General features: G+C 39.9%; 1 protein-coding gene across 2 annotated transcripts in view; it reads right to left on the bottom strand.

Moving 5' to 3' along the window:
- Positions 1–494: 494 nt before the first annotated feature.
- Positions 495–17,992, bottom strand: part of trim9 (tripartite motif containing 9) — a 40,510-nt gene continuing 23,012 nt past the window's right edge. Inside the window, exons 4-11 of one of the 2 annotated variants that reach the window (XM_080480659.1) lie at positions 14,077–14,187; positions 13,388–13,541; positions 11,852–11,997; positions 9,011–9,149; positions 6,641–6,679; positions 4,788–5,091; positions 3,706–3,868; positions 495–3,146 (exon numbers count right to left, since the gene is read on the bottom strand). In XM_080480659.1, the coding sequence (XP_080336785.1) occupies positions 3,069–3,146; positions 3,706–3,868; positions 4,788–5,091; positions 6,641–6,679; positions 9,011–9,149; positions 11,852–11,997; positions 13,388–13,541; positions 14,077–14,187 (1,134 nt within the window). In that variant the 3' untranslated portion in view covers positions 495–3,068. Of the gene's footprint in view, positions 3,147–3,705; positions 3,869–4,787; positions 5,227–6,640; positions 6,680–8,953; positions 9,150–11,851; positions 11,998–13,387; positions 13,542–14,076; positions 14,188–17,992 lie in introns of both variants that reach the window. The other variant, XM_080480660.1, reaches the window with a different exon arrangement.

Genomic DNA, 17,992 nt, shown 5'->3' with positions numbered 1-17,992 from the left:
TATATATTATTTTAATCCATCTGTGATATACAAACTTTGGGGGTTTGTTTTAAAAAAAAAATGTTTAAGCTGTTTTTGTTGTTTGTTTTAGCCCTTTTGACTCTCATAGACATTTTTTTTAAAACAGTTTCTTGAAAACTTTTTGCCTTGTTTTTTTTTGTTTATTTTGTTTAAGTGATTAACTTTTTATGGTGGTTTAAACAGTCATTGGTATTTTAGCCCTTGTAGCAGTTTTTAGCTTTTTCAGCATTGTGAGCCGTTTTATTTTTAAAACCTTTAAATAGTGAGGTGACTTAACATTTGAATAATTTTAGTTGTTTAAGCTGATTTAGCCCTTTTGTCTCTTTAGGACATTTAATTTGTTTTGTACTTTTTAGCCAATTCAAACAATTTTAAATATTTTGGCAGTTTTTACTTTTTAAATTTCTTTTTCAGAATTTTAGCTGTTTTAGACTTTTTCCCAGGTATTTCTTTTCTTTTCTTTTTTTTTTTTAGCCCTTTTCATCAAGGAGATAACAGCCTAAAGTAAAACTAAGTTAAAAATGTTTATTTCCATCTAACTTGAGAAATATTTGGGGAGAAACTACAGGAGGGCCACAGGAGGTTTCGGACCCTTGATCGGCGTCATATTGTCCTGAACTGGAGCCCACAGTCCGATGTGGTATCTCTGATGTATTCTTGCCACAGTGGCTTCATCTTCCTCCGATACGACCCGGAGGGCAGCAGAGGGGTCGTTTAGTTCAAAGCGTTTATCTCTGTCTGCCTTGACTCATTGATCTTTCATCCCACTGAGTTTTGCGGGAGTCAGACTCTCAAATCCATTTAATCTTCTAATGATTTTCAGAGTGTTTTCCATGTTTTATCTCTGTGCTGGTGTCAGCTCGGCCTTCCTCTCACCACGGCAGCTGCAGTATAAAGCTGCAGCTCGTCTTCCCTCCGGTCCTGACCTCTTTTCACCAGCTCCATCTGCATTTTTATTACAGATTTGAAGAATTTGCGTGCAATCTTTCTTGTCTTCTCTCATCAAACTGTGAGCTGAGTGTCTTTGGTGCCTCTGAGGTCCTTCAGGTTGGAAACACAGAGGGGTGGTGACTGTGTGTCTGTTGACCTAAAACTGTGAAACAAGCTGTCTTGTCATGTTAGGCCGGGCCCCGCAAAGCCTGTTTGTTCTTCTTCTTGGTTTCTTACCAAGGCACGAGATCTCTGCAGCACTGGTGTTTTTAAATTAAGCTTAAAGATCATAATTTGCCACGACTTGTAAAATCAGCTGTTAACGTTTGTTGCATTTTCACATGAAGCAGGCATCTCTGAATATTAAACCTTGTAGACCCTCCTCCAGCCGCAGACTGCTCTGTTAAGACCGCATTAGTATTGTACAAGTGATTATTCAAGTTTTCATCTCGCCAGGCCGACTTTCTACACTCATGAGCCGTAAACAAGTTGTGTTGCAACAGGATGCAAAACGAGTGTGCTTCCATCATCCTCCGCTGTGCTTTACATGACAATAAAGAGCTACCAAATGTTGCTTTTGAGCTCCATAAAACTTTATGTGCACCTGTCGTCTCATGCCATTGCCCTTGGAGGAAACTGTTGCCCTGTTGTCGCGCCACAAGAACCTCCCTATGTCTCACTGCTGCGTCTTTTGTAGGGAATAAAACCCAAAAGCCTCTTCAGCTGGAGAACAAAACTCCAAACTACATTATTAAAGCGACATAAAGTTTCTCTCTCTCTCTCTCTCTCTCTGTAATAACTATACATCCACTAAAGAAACAATGATGAATTGTCATTTGAAAAACTCTGAACATCAATAACTTATTAAGCTATACACCTCTTTGCAATAGATCATTTCAATAACAGTATTACAAAACTACCAGTATTCAGTCACCTACGGTAAAAAAAAAAAGAAGAAAGAATAAAAAGCCAGGACTAAGCGAGCTGCTGTCGCACCCTATTCAAACATCTTCACAGTCATTATATTTAACCTTTCACTTCACTTCTCTATGATACATCGAACCGAATCTCTCCCTCCCGTGTGGTGAGCTGTGCTGCAGCTAAAGGCTGCACGAAGGCCTCGCTCGCAGTCGCGTCTGCGTCGCACTTTTTTTGTCTCACGTTTCTTATTTTCGTTTACGGACAACACAGGTAATTCACACGAGCTAAAGCCACTAAGAAAAGCTTCTCATTTACACAGGTGAGGGAGTGACAGTGACACGGCCGACTTGCTCTCAGCACACCTTCACTTGTAGCAAACACAACGCGAAACCCGCCAATAACGTCATAAATCTCACCAGTTTAAATGCAATGAAGCCGATAATGTCATAAAATATTTGAACAAATATATTCTGCCAATGATTTAAATGGATTTTTACATCATTGGCTGGCCATTACATTATTGAAGTAGCATTAAAAATCTGCCTAAAATGTATTAACTGCAGCCAGTAATGTAATAATCCATAAAAAAAAAAAAAAATGTTTTGCATTGAAAAAAATATTAAGATGCGAAATGGAGAAAATTATTATGTTATTGGCCGTTATACCGTCATTAGTTGCTACACACACAAACACGTGAGAAATTACCCCTCATTGAGAAAAAATGGTAAAAGATTGAGATAATTTAAAAGTGAGTAAAGTAGGTGACGGGTCTTTTTTCCTCATATGCTCATTTACAAAAATCTTCTCAACAAATTCGTCATCGGGGAGATTTTCTTGCTTCCTCGTGAAGAGCTGGATGAGAAGATTTAATGGCCTCAGCAGTCGTGTCAGCTTTCTCGTCCAAATCTCAAAGAGAAAAACGATTTTATGATCGCTGACTTAACAACACACCCAGTCCATCAGCTGGAGATCCTTTTCCATATTTTTAGCTACCTGTATCACGTGAAAATAACAGATGGCAAGTCTTGACGGAGTCCTGCAGAGGGTCCGGACGTCCAGGGTTTAGGCATGATAAAGGCATGGCTCATTGCTCGATGCAGCCTCTCAGCGGGGTGAAGAGGCAATTCAGGATGTGATCAGAGTCATTGACAGGGCAGGATGAACCCTGGAGCATCCTGGAGGAGTTTTCAGGATCTTCAGCACATGGAGGTGGTGGGATCTGCCTCCCCCGGCGTGTAGAAGTCAGGGATGGGTAGACCGGTGTGCAGAGTGACCTGGGGGGGGGGATAAAGCAAATAAATGAGTCTTTGAAGGTTCCTCTTTCAAGTTTGAATTCCTTAATCCAATATCTATAAAAGTTAGAATTTGAACATTTTTAGAAGTGAGAGTCAGATTGTTAGAGCAGATCTGTCTCCATAATAACGTGAAATTAGAAAATAAAAGCACACTTCTCAGAGATTAGAGACGTTTACCACAAGAATGACGGCTTGATGTTAAAAATCAAAGAAAAAAAATTATACAAAACATTGATTTTTTTTTTGCCAAAACATGGACACTTTAGTGTTCATTTTCTCAAGTATTAAGTAACATTGTGAGCTCGGCTTTTGAGAAAGTGATTGCTCTGTTCAAGGATTTCAATTCTATCAAAAAAAACAACTAACTTGTAGAGGAATAGAAAAACATTAAATCAGATCAGAAACATTCGCATGTAAAAAACCGAACGTGTCACTGGATAACGTAAAGCATGTTCACACCTGCATGAGAAGCTGTGGGCGTGCATTACATTGTCTAAATAACTGTCTCATTCTGTGAATACATGACGTAATTATGTACCTGGACATTTCGGTTGAGGCTGATAGCGGGATAATAAGCGCCCTCCAGGCCCTCGAAGGCCACGGGGCCCTGCTGCTCATCGTTGATGAGGAAGATGAGGATCCCACGTGTGAAGTCCAGAAGCACCCCTATTGTGGCTCCCTTAGCGATGCCGCCGTCCGTCCTGTCCCGTCACACAGAGGAGAGGCAAGTAGTGAGACACGCGTGCAAGAGAGGAGCTGCAGCAACATCACTGTACTGGAGTATAGATTTTAGACTGACAATTGAAGTAGCGATAAAGTAAAAGATTGTTTCACAGATTAAATCCAACCCAACCAAAAGAACTTTATTCAGAAAGTCTGTTTCTTCCAATAAATTCCATCTCTGCTTTCTGTCTGATGCCTCTAACACATGAAACACATCATTTAGAATACTTCACATTTAATATATAATGTAATAAATTATTGTTAATGGTTCTTGTAAAATATCTCCATTTCATTCACATTAAAACCAGTTGTACAAATGTGTCTTTCAAGAAGATCATTTTCAGTTTTACACCATGCTTATTCTATTGCAAAGGTTAAGGAGTGATATGCAGACAAAAGGCATCCCACTGATCCTTTCATAAATATCCTACTAAAACAGCAAACAAGTAGTTTAAGGAAAATTAAAAAGTATTTTCACCAAAAACAAACAAGTTCCTTTAGTACATCAGTATATATGTATATTAATTCACTACAAAATCACCACTTTTGGAATTAGAGCAACATTTAGTTTTTCTGCTGTGACTAAAGGTGCAGCTTGTATTGAATATCAAATATATAAAATGCCACTTTTGTCCATTGGGTGGCAGCAATGAGTCAGTGAAGCGCTCAGGTTTCAGTCAGTTTGTTCTTGTTCATGTTTGTTGTTTCTTTTATCATTTTATCTTTATACGTTTTGCAAAAAATCTTCCTGTTGCGTGACTGCATAATGGTCCTGACTACTTTTACCACCACATAAACAACGAAAATCTGATCAAATCCAAATTTTCTTTTTGTTCAGTGGTGAAAGAAATCGGCTGTATAAGCAGATAAATAAGAATTTGTCACTTTCTTTGTTACCTGTTTGTGTGTGAGTTGTTGTGCATGAACCAGGAGCGGTTGTTGTCCACATACATAGCCCAGGCTTTGTCGTCCTTCCCCAGCATCACGTCCTTCAGGACATCGCCCCGCGCGATGCCGAAGGCCGGGTCCGGGTGGTTGTCATAGCGATCGACTGTCATCTCCCAGTAGTGAACCCCTCGGGAGAAAGACGAGTTACCCATGACCACCCGGTCGTCGTAGCTGTTGCAGGTGACCGTCAGGTTGTCGTTGGAGAAGATGATGTCCGGGTGGGCGGAGGCCGGGTCGAAGGTGAACCAGGCAACTGTGCACGGGCAGAGTTTGGCGTGAGTAAACCGCGTCGACGGCGGCAGGGGACGTAACAACCGTGACGTTACAGACATGGCATGAGTGGAGAAGTGAGAGGTTTTAATGTGGTGAAAACGGCACTGCTCAAAATCTAAATGGAAAGAACAAATATATTATGAGATATGAGGAAAAGAGGGACTATCACTACAATCCAACATGATTAAAAACCTTAGAATCACACTATGTGCTTAAACTTATAACTCTATAGGCTTTAAGAGCTCTATCATATCGAATCCTGGGTCGGATGATCTGCAGAACCGGTGCCAGATTAGAGAAAGAAAATCATTAATGAGAAACTTATCGCACTAATTTCTTAGCATTTATAGTATGAAGGTTCAGTTCACCTAAAGCACAATAAAAGATATTTTTCATGAATCATGGATTTAATAAAAGATCTTAACCACATGTGAGTCTCATGAGATGTGGACTGTTTAGTTGAGCAGATGAAAAAAACCAAGTTTTCCTATTTATGTCAAAGCATATAAATATTTACCTCTTTGGTGTTTTGGGCTGTATAATAATTACCTAGAACAGACCTGTACATTGTACAGATTGTAAGATTACAAACTTGGTTGTTCCGGTCTAGCACACATGACGTCAACAACAACATATTAAAGTTCTAAGAAAGTGTGTGCACATATTGCACAAAAAAACTGCTTTTAGTTATTTTCATTTAGAGCAGATCTCGAGAGTGAAACTCATGTCTTACTCTAAACTCACTCTAAACTCCAGAGACCAGACATTTTTCTTTTGTAGAGCCCAAAACAAGAAGAAATATCGTAATTCTGCCTTTCGGCTTGATTGAAGCACCAATCAAGATGTTGCATTAGGTGTATCACTTCAAGCTAAATATAGGCGGTTGTTGTGCGTCAGAACACAAACTGTTCACAACACACACATTGGAGTTTGCATAGTCATCCTGAGGATGTTTTGCTTTTGTTTCTGCCAATTGTCCATGTTAGAACTGAAGACTTTGTGACTCTAATCATCTGGATGAAGCAGATATATGTTGTAAAGACAAAAAGTCACTGAATGGACTGATGATGCTTAATCTGAACTGTATTTTCAGCCTGATGCCCTCTGGTGTCTACCCTAATGTGTTTCATAGTAATTTAGGTGAACTGTTCCTTTGCTCTGTTGCAGCACATAGCTCAGAGGAACATAGTTAAATCAAATAACGACTATAAATTTGCAATAGTGCAATAGCATGTCTCTATAGTCTACAAATGTGGGAATTAAACAGGCGGGCAGTTTTTTACGGGCTCCACTGGACTCGCTTGTTTCTACTGGTTTGGCGATAGGCCGTAAAGTTTCATTACAAGGGTTCATTTCCCAGAGGAAATAAAACAAAGACATTTATTATAGGCCTGGATTGAACATTTATTAAGTGCAGCCCACAGAGCAGCAAAACTGCCCACCTGCTGGTTTGGAGCGTGAAGAATTTACTGATGAAACAGGCAGGTGACCTGAAGGGGGAAACAGTCAGCAATGAGAGCCGTCCATACCTGTGCCTATAGACTGAATATCACATGGAGGGATTCCAGCTGAAATGTGAAATGAAGGGGGGAGGAAGAGAGGGTAAAGGAGGGGACGAAGAAGAGAGCGAAGCCAAGCGGTGAAGCAGACAGCGTAGAGGGGTCGGGGAGGGGTGGCGGAGAGGGTAAAAAGCAGATTTGATCAGGGAAGCAGGTTCAGCTCAGTGGGCAAAAAGAGTAGAGGAGACGCCCCAAAAGAGCTCCTGGAAACAAAACACTGAAGCGTGGAAAAGAACAATAACAACATCGCGATCTCGACAGAGAAATTCTTGCTCGTCGTCCTCACCAAGAGAAGAATAACAACTGTCACATCCGAAGCAGAGTCCGATAAGGGCGAAGGCTACAAAAAACTCTGAGAGCGTCTAAGTGGTTAGATCAGGTGCTGAGTGCTCCGTCTGTCAGGTAGGAAGGCTGTCTGGGCCTTTCAGGTCTACTCAGACGACCAGTTAAAGAAGCATTTAACTAATGGGGAAGCAAGCATGTGGATGGATTATACAGGAACCAGCTGCAGCTGGGTTATAAGCTCGGAATACACATTCAGCTGCCGCCATTGCACTAAAAACCTGCAACAGAGATATTTTGGAGGCTTTTATCGTTATTATTTATTGTGTCACACGATTTATGCAATGGACTGTTTCAAGGCCTCCGAAATCCCTTGGAGGCTATTAATTAACTGAAAAAGCTTGGATTTTGGGATGAAAAGCTGGCAGGAACATTAACCCGGTTTTCTTTCTTTCTTTTCTATGAATTTGTGAAAACTTTTCTTGCAAAGTTACAAGGTTTCAGTTTGGCAGCAACTGATTTACAATCCTTTAGATCAGTGGTTCCCAACCTGGCAACAGAATGGGCATTAGATGTGCACATGTCAGTGTTTGGCTCCACTGAAATGCTCCTTATTTGCAAGCACCATAACAGTAGTTTGAACTCTTAGGATGTATACACAATAATCACAATTCAAAATGCCGTTAGGATTGTACAGTATAAAAATACAAGTCAACCAGAAACAATGAGATAAAATGTCATAAATATTTTGTTTATTTAACCCCTTTTTGTTTGGCTACAACCGGCTTGTACTGACACGATTACCACTTTTTTCTCCACCTATACTTTATTCTCCATTTGAGTTACTTTCCAAAAACCTACAGTATCTGCGCCGTGTATTCTACGTTTTGCATCCCACCTGTAGCCCTTGGGACAAATTTGAATTTCTGCTCAACCACACTTGCTTAATTTGCATGTTTGGACTAGACACCTATAGACAAGACTTGTTATGAGCGGCTCTGAACCTGCATGTTGCGAACTCCGCCTCCTATTGTAATGCACCTTATTATATATATTTTTTAGATTGTATCGTACTTTATTGTATTGTATCCTCACGTGTCATATTTGATGGTATCCTATGGTATTCTATTGTTTCATCTCACATCCATTATATGTTATATTATTGTTGTTTATCGTCTCTTATTATATTGCATCATATCATATATTCTCCATCTTTCCTATTGTATAGTGTCTTAGGTTTTGCATCTCACATTAACTTATTATCTTATCTCACTGTCATAACTTATACATGCCATTGTATGTTCTCGGTTTTTAATCGTCTTTGTACATTATATCTCACTGCGTTCCATCTCATTGATATCTTGTAACCATATCTATCATATCACCCTATTCTATTGATATGAACTTATATCTTATCATATAGTATCATATCCTGATATATAATATCGCATTGTATTTTATCTTAAATTCTTCTAATCTTTTTGTATTGTATCTTATTGTATCAAATCTTATCACATATCTCATCTAATTGTGTTATATCGTATTTTATGACATCATTTCAATGTTTGGTATCTTATTGTATCTTGTCACTCTCTCATTGTAGACTAAAAAACCTGCAGGTAGATCCTATCAAATCAGTGATAATGGTGATAATAAATCACATTGTCACACTGTTGCTGTTGGGTTCAGGGGCCCCCAAAAAAATGTTTGGCTTTGGAAAGTTTTGCATATTTGACTCTAATATCTACTGTGGATATGTTATTTCACCTCTGTCTATCTATACAAAACTTTAAAGAATGATATATTTATTTTGATCTCTATATCCACAATCAAAGTCCTCCTTTAGTATCATATCACCCCTTAACCTTCCTCCTGCCACAAGCCCACTATATTTAAAAAGTTGTACTTTCACGGATTCTAAATCTATGGACATGAAAAGCATCTTTTATCCGGAATACTCACTGACTATCCCAGATTAATTGTTTTTTTGAGAGTCAATACATTTCGTCACCCTCATTTCTAGTGAGGAGGAGGAGGAGGAGGAGAAGACGGACGTACTCTCGGAGGTCTGCATGATGAGGGTCTTGCTGTACTGTCCCACTCCGCTGCCGTTGAAGGCCTTCACCCTGGACTTGTACGTGCTGTTGAAGTGGAGACCGTCCACCGTGCAGATGGTCTCCGACCCCACATACACCTCCTGTAAAAACACACAGGGCTTCCTGTTGAATCTGGCAGATACATCAAGTGCGTAATTATGACAACAAGCACAGTCCAGCTTTTCTAACCCGGCGTGCTCGGCCTCTGAAGCGGCGTCCCATTTAGGTCTGTCTGCGAGGGGCAACAAGCGCGAGCGTGAGTTTGTACAACTGAACGTGGGCACGTCGGCCCACGCAGAAATATAAATAAACACGGGGACACAACACGCCAGGCTGAGTGTGGCGCTTGCGTCGGTGAGGCCGAATGAGTCAGAGAGTGAAGCAGGAAGGAAGAGAAAACTTCAGTCACAATGTGGGAAACTGGTTTTGGGATGATCATACCATTATAAAAAGGTAGGGGATCAAAATAGTTCACATTATGTAAACACGTTCAAACAGCCCTTTGTGGACCTTCAGCTATTAGATAATACTGAACATTTGTAATTGATTACAGTTACTTCATTTTTAATTGTCCCTCTTTATTAAATTTGCTTTATTATTGTGCACACCAAAAAAACAAGCCTGATGTGCAGAAATATCACAACGTATTGAGAAGCACTCAAAAGATCAGAACGTGACGCTTCATATCCTGTTGGGTCCAAACCTAATTAATTAAACGGTTTAATAAAGAAAGTTGTCCTGAAATGTGTTTCGAAGTGATGAGTTGTCGTTATGAATCAGAGGGAAAAGAGTGACAAAGCCGGCAAAGCGTCTCCGAGCCGCAGAAGAATTTGGCATCGTCTGCGTAGCAATTAGCAGTTAGCGGATCCAGTCGCTGAATCAGTGGGCAGATCGGTTGAGAATGACCATCCTCTTATGGCACGGCTGTAATTAAGACAGAGGGGCGAAACAGGCAATTAGAAAACCCCGAAGGAGCTGGAAGGGTGAGAGATTATCAGCAGCTGGTTTTGGGTGCAGAGATTAAATCCACTCGAGGTCGGTGGATTCTTCCCCTGAGTGAAAACATGCGACGCCTCAACCAACAGCGAGCGGACCACTTCAAACCCGCCAAGACTCAGGACCATACACAGCAGAATGCGATGAGACTGCACTCAAACCCAGCAAATTAGACACATTTTGAGTGTTAGGCTCTTAATATTATGACAGTAGTTAATGATTAATGGGACAGAAGTTGTTGCATTAGGAAGCCGGGGTGGCAGCAGATTAAGGGATCGTTTGGGTGTTTGGTGGCTCAATTCAAGACTTCATAGCCATTTATGATTAGTATCTCTAATTTTCATATCATGTATCCAGTTAAAAAAATTATTTCCCTCATTAGTTTCTTTACTTCGGCTACTTTAACAACTCTATTTATAAATGCTGAGAGCTTGCAGTGTCTCCAGTTGCTATATGAAAGCAATTATTTCACAAAATATGAATCAGTCTATGATGAAACTGCTCCCACGCAGTACTGAGTAAGCTGATTGGCTAAATGTTGGAACTCTTTAGTGTAATAAACATTTCATATGAATACTTTTATTTATTAATTTGGAGGTTTAGGTTGTGAGTGGCTCAATTAAGGTCTAAATGGTTGCCATGTTTTAAGTCAGCTACTCATGTGTCAGTTTCAGAATGAATGTCCGAAATCACTTTTTTGCTGTAAGATAAACAAAACACAATTTTTTTATTGTTAAGGATTTAAAATGTCTCAATGCAAGAGCCCCGATTTAGCAGCAATATGAACCGAAACATGATGAAACTGCACACACACACACACACGGCCATAATCAGCCAAATTAGCATTACACTCTTCATATCATGAGTGTTATGAATACCGAATGAATATTTAATATAAACAATAATGTTTGAAGCCAAGATTTCATGGGTTTTAGAACAAGTTAGACAACGACAGTTTATTATGTGATTTTAAGGTTCATGATGGAAAACTTAAGCGTCGTTTTTCTCATTTAAGTGTCTTCATTTAAAGACACAGATCTCATAGAGTAAGTGTTTTTGTTTCCTCCTGAACATCTTGCTCTCCTAACCCTCATCCTGAGTCTCAGCCTCGGGGCTGTTGGATCTACAGCGTAAAGCTTTCTCTCTGAAACCGTCAACATGACTCATTTGTTTCAAACTAATAGAAGATGATTTTAAAAAGTAACTGAGCCGGGAGCTTGAGCGCGCGGCTCGAGAAAGTCTCTCAGTCTGATTGTTACCAGAGTCAACAGGCCCTCGGTACTGAGCTTTCTAGCTGAGACGCGGATATCCTCGGGCTCTGTACTGTGAGAATTGTTCAGGAGGTTTAAGTTGCTGTGGAAACAAAGCGTAGATCTTAGCGTAAAAGGAGCCGGGGAGGGTCTTGTGAGGATGGTTTACAGGCTGAACCTCAGTGTGGGTATCCAGGCTGCTTTGATCCCGCCTTCCTGCAGGATCGTCCCGGCCGGCGGACCCTTTGCTTGTTTCTCCTGACGGCGTGTCTTTCAGTGCTCAGCCACGGCGTGTCACATGAGTGGAGCGGTATGGTATATCGCAGGCCGACTCGAGGGAATCCATCTACACAACGCTGCATTCACGACCCCCTCCCGACTGAGCTGGTGTCCTCCCCGGCACCACATAAACGGGTCTTTGTTGAGACAGAGCGAGGGAGTGTCCTGTAACGCTGGTTTGTTACTCCAGCCGGTGATGCTTTTCAATATTTTGTAAGAAAAGAATAACACGCCCCCTCTCCTGGTCATGAGTACCTGCAGGGGTGGGGGATACCTACCCTGAACGGACCCCTGTTTCCATCGTCCAGCTCCAGGATGTACCCTTCCACTGCGATGGTGGAGAGTGGCGGCTGTTTCCATGACAACGTGGCGCTGTTGTTCTGAGTGCAGCACTCCTCCAGCTGGAGCATTGGGGCAGCTGGGACTGAGGGGGGGGGGGGGGGGGGGGGGGGTACAAAGATGGCTAGATCAGAGCTCTGCAGAATACATCATCAAGATATTATATTTATATAAAATCCATTACTGTCATGGATTTATGACACTATATTCACAAGATTTTAAGACAGGAATAGATTTAATTTAGATTCATCTAGACACTTTTACAAACTGTGCAAAATCATGTGAAAATGCAACGATTCTAAAGACTACAAGTAAATGATTTTGTTTTATTACCAATAAAAACTCAAAATCATTTCTACTTCCAAACAATTGGGAAATACTCCTTAAAACTTCTTTGTTATTTTTACATGGATTCTCACATTTAAGCACATTTAAAACAATGTAGTCACTAGTTTTAAAACCATAAGTTACTGAAAATATTCACAGTTGAAATAACTTTTTTTCCTGCTTTATATCCATATATGTTATAAAATGTTTAATATGCTTCATTGTATGTTGGGAAATTATAATCTAAAAGTAAATCTTTAATTAAGGTAAATTGAATTGAATGCCTGTTATTCAATATAACACAGAAAGTTTGAATACTTTTTGGATAAAATTTGCTTTCTGGTTGGTTTGAATCAGCCTGCAAATCTAAACTTTTGTTAATGAAGTGCACTTAATCGAGATAAAATAAGATTTCCATTATCTAAATTGGATGCTGCATGTGCAGAAAGTTCATTTTCAAGTTTTAATTACAAATACACAAATGGGAAAAAACAAACTATAAAGGAAATTTATAACTTAATAGGTAGTGGGTTTAATAACATGGTTATTAAGGTTAAATATAAAACGTCACCACATCTAATTTAATACTTTATTCCTTACAGGAAGATTTTACCACATTTAGGGTTTTAAAATTTGTCTATCCATCCATGTATTTAACACGCCTCTTAAGCGCTTGCTGCTCATCCCACAAATGCATATTCATGTGGCACTATAAATAAAAAGAAATAAAATATTTTCAATTGTGCACGTCACGATTTTGTTAGAAGTTGGACATAAACTACAAACACACACATTTGTTTACTTATTGTGCTCAGTTAAGATATTAGAGTGATTCTTTACCTCTGTTTTATCACGATAAATGAGTCTGTTTGGGTAACTTGTTGACTTATGAGGATCTCACCGCAGCACACGATATAATCTTATTCTTCGAGACTACATCACATTTGTGTTGCTTTTTACTTTATATAAAACGTTCACATATTCTTCCATCATATTTCCGAAGCCTGACTGTAGGACTGTTTAAAGCAGAGACTTCGCATGTCCACAGTGGATTCTGGAAAGACTGTATTTACATAGTGTAACATGAGATTTTACCGCTCGTACACTCGTTCCACAGCAATACAAACACCAAAGAATCTGCTTGTTACCTTTCATCTGGACAAAGTCCAGCTGGTGGATGGTCTGCAGGAGGGGTCCGCTGTCCAGAGTGAGGTCGAAGTCGCTGGTCATCCTCGGGGTGAGGGTCCCCTTCCCCCACTGACCCTCCGTCATGTGCACTCTCCGGATCAAAGCATCGGAGATCTGAAACACGCACAGAACACAACATGATCAATATTACCGAATAGAACCAGAAAATCCTCAAAGGATCAGACACGTTTTGTGGCTTTGTTTCTCTGTTTCTCTGTTTTACTACTTTGTTGTTCCTAAACTCCAATTAATGTATTACACATTCAATTTAAAATTAATCTATAGAAATAAAGAATATATATTGCCATATTTATTTTTTCCATGAATTATTGAGACCTCAAATTGCAATCAATATTTTCTAATTCAATCGTAACAAAAATGTTGAAGGACCTTCAATCAGTATAATCCCGGTGCAAAAGAAATGGAAAGACAAGCTAAATGAATAATGTTAAATCATTGCATAGGTGAGCAGAAATTAGCAATCTGATTACATCTGAAAAATGTAATCTCACATATATCAACTCATAAAGGCTTTCATTGTAAAACAAGGTTTGATTTTGGTAAGAAAAAAGAACTTAGTTTGACTTTGAGAATCGAAGGTTAAATTCCAGTCGAGAGGATTAAGTGAAGGTTTATGGTGCATTTTTACCTGCAGGAACCCACTGGGGTCGTTCTCCTTGATGACCTCCAAGCAGTACTCCATCAGTCCGGTGGTCTGACGCAGCTTGACGGTGCAGTGGGAGATCTGATCACGCACCACCTGCGGATACAGAGAGAAGGAGGGACGGGGAGGGAGATGAAAGAAGGAAGAACCACGAGAGAATTAAGTTTTGCAAGTATAATACGGTTTACAGAAGAACCAACAAACAAACAGAAGATAATCACATGTTAATCATCACCCTGTTTCTCTTTGAATCACACTGGAACAGAACATGAATGAAAATCTGGGATAGCGAAGTGGGCTAAATGTGGAAGACTGCGAAAGAAATGAAGTGTAGAAGTACGAAGAAGCGTTGATGAAACAGGGTGTAAGAAAGATAAGGGCGTTTCTCCAGATAGGGCAGATATCAAGAAGTAAATAAATCCAAAAAGAGGAGAGAAACAGAAGGAGGAGGAGGTCTTGTTAACGCGAGCCGTAATGGATGAAGAAAAGCCAAACGAGGCGACCAGGAGGAATACCAATAATGAGATTAGCAGCAGGATTTGTCAAAGTGATTGATTGCGGAATTTTTATTTGTTTATTTTTTTTACTCCTCAGACACAGATTGAGGGAGGCAGAGGAGGCCGAAGGACACCAGGAGCTGATCCTGTTATTGACGCCAACAGAAAGAAAGTGACATTTTGCTTTCGCACACACACACACACACACACACACACACACACACACACACACACACACACACACACACACACACACACACACACACACACACACACACACACACACACACACACACACACACACACACGTGTGACCAGTCATCGACAGTTACATCAGAGCAGCTCGCTCTGAAATGAGCTTTGCGTGACCACACTCCAAAAAACGAGTTTTTCTTATGTAATCACTTTTAGTCACTAAAAGTTTTCATTAAAAAAAACAGTTGATTAATCATGATTACGATCACAATGATGCAAGCAAATAATCTGTAGTTATAAATCAGTTTTTAAACATGCTGATCCACTTCAAACTGCAAAAGAGATTAATAAACATTAAACCAAGAATGCACCCCATATATGTAATAATCTTGATTATTGCGATCATGATATGACTTGCAAGTACATCTGAATGTTGTCCAAGTGGGAACTTTCCACTGGGAGATTTTTGAGAGCTGTCATTCAACATTTGTAGCTCATAACTACATAAAGCAGCAAAGTCTATCAATAATACCATCATTTACATTAACTGAATCCATGTGTAGTTTTATAGGGTACATAATAAAGTTTGTGTCATTTATTTACAAATTCTTGTTGGACAAACCAGTTTTTTTCTTACAAGCACTCCTAAATCAAGCAGTGGGATGACCCACTTTTCCACGCCATAGTCAGACTGTTATTTTACAATTTTATGCTTAAAAATGCCTCTAAATGTGTTTAATTTTCTTTTAGGTCTCTTTGAAATTGTCTGCCATGCTGATGCCACATTGCGGACACCAGATGGGACAAGTGGTGGCCTGAGTACTCACAGGTAAGAGGAGGATGGTAATTTTAAACAAATTGAGTTCACCATAGTTTCTTATGTAATTATTCAGGATTTCTTGATTCCTTCCTTTCTAATCTATGCAATTAGGTCCAACCAATCAGCACGTTTCATTGAATTAGCTGCTGGCTGGCTGGTTGGCTGGAAGGATGGATGGATGGATGGATGGATGGATGGATGGATGGATGGATGGATGGATGGATGGATGGATGGATGGATAAGAACTGAGGATTTATCATACAAAGATTTCAGTGAAGAACGTATCTAATCTGATTGGATGTTTAAAAGAAGACACGACTTGGGAGATTCCCTCTTTCTGTCATCTTTCTGTTCGACAACTGACTGATGTCCACGGCCTCTTTGCAACAGTGTGAAATAAACGGAGGAGCTGGACCGAGCGTTGCTAGGAAACAGAAACTCCAGTGCTGCTCAGTGAGGGGCTTCCAGGCTGAATGTGGAGGAAAATCCTTCCTGCAGCCGCTCGGAGACGTGAAGATGATTTACTGACGGCTGCAGTCGATATGCAAGCCTTGTACCAACAGATACACAGTTAAAAAAAAAAGACGGATTACATTCTAGTCAACCAGCCTCCGATGTCCAACCGGCCTGGGAAATAAAAATGTATATATTATTTACTGTGTGCACACAGAAGGTAGATTACAGCGTGTAACACCATTTTGAGGAGAATCTACTCCAAATGAGGGGAAAATTCAGGAACGCGTCGCGAAAAGAATTAAAAAAGAAACATGAAGCTTTATGTTGCAAGCACTTATTGGATTATATCAAATCTCCTGCAAATCTGAGCTGAGCACGGAGAGGTGCACCTGCAGCACACCTGATGCAACAGTCCTGTAAGCCCAACAGTGTCATAAAGCACTTCTTGTTTACTCGAGATAGCGCAGCCATGTAAAAGCTGTAGCCACCGGGGTGGATTTCAGAGTCCTCTTCCCTCCACCGCGCCTCTGCTGACATTTCACACATCATCCTCATGCATAAACTCTCAGCAGTAAACATCCAAACAGATAAATCACACATTTCTGTGAACAGTCTGTGCTGTGAATGACGGCCGTGGATTTCGCCAGCGCTCCGCTTCAGTTGTAGGGAAGTTAATCGGGATGAGTTCCTCCCAGTTTGACCCGTTCAACTGGAAAACGGTTTAATTTCAGTGGTTTGAAATCAGCGTAAAACACCTTTGTATGCCTTTTATATATATTTTATATACATCTTGGACTTTTTCCTGCTCAGAAAGCCGAGTATTAATAGTGTCAATGTATTATGTACAACAACAGGAATATGTTTGGAAAATTGGTTTTTACTTTATTACATTCTTATTTTTAGGTCATGCTTTAGGTGAATAACTGGAAGGAAAAGATGCTTTACCATATCAAGGAGGGCTAAACATACCAGAAGCAGGATCTACCTCAATATTTAAAATAATTAGTTTGATCATTTAGGTACAATTTGCAGATTTAAAGTAACAGGAAGAAATGTAATAATGGGAGAGGACTCACATTAAAAAAGAATAAAGGGAAAAATACAATCTCTAGAAGGAAATCTCTGGTAGACAGAACAATGGGGGAATAGAAAAGATGTGACCATGAGAGCTTGTCTGGTTGATTGATGCAGGATTTGACTAATTGCTTGCTTCAACATCTATTATGGCAAATTGATCTGTTATTTTTCTCTTGGAATAAGTACTTAAATGTCATTTATTTGGAAGCACTAATTTAAACAGATGAATATTTGTATGTCCTGTCTATGCAAATACGACCGAAAACACAATAAATTGCTCCATCAAGTCTGATGGAAATGAATAGTCACAGTTTATGATCCTGAGGTTTACTGAGGATCATTAGACTATAAGTAGTGTTTATTCAGCTGATTTCTTTATGACTCTGCATCATAGACTTGACTTGTTTTTACTGTGGTGCAACCAGGACTTCAATCCAGATGCAGAAAAGTCAAGAATTAACCCGCCTCACCACCAGTAGAGAGGGAGACATTAATAATCAGCTCATAAGCTCCCACAGAAATCAGTTTGACGCTGCAGGTGTTTAGTTGACTCAGAGGAGAGACGGTCTCCTCTTTTAAGTTTTATTTGTGATAAAATGGCCTGATCCGACCTGTTACAGGCTATTTAAGCATCTCAACAATGTTTCAGTTTGTAAAATCTAGTCGAGCAAAAACCCAGCTTACATCAAAAATGCTTTCTTATTTTGTAAAGGTTGCCTCAGGAGGCTAAAGGCACTTTGGGATTTCTGTGATGTTTATGGGCCAGTTTCTATGCTGAGATGTGGTAAACTACAGTCTGGTGTGCAGGAAAAGTCTCTGACCTCAATAAGCTGCTATTTTCAATCAATAAATCTGA

Source organism: Lipophrys pholis (genome assembly GCF_963383615.2).
Source record: "Lipophrys pholis genome assembly, chromosome: 14".
In the NCBI taxonomy this organism is placed as follows: Eukaryota; Metazoa; Chordata; class Actinopteri; order Blenniiformes; family Blenniidae; genus Lipophrys; species Lipophrys pholis.
The sequence above is the reverse complement of the archived record's forward strand: the minus strand, read 5'-3'. Positions and strand labels throughout refer to the sequence as shown.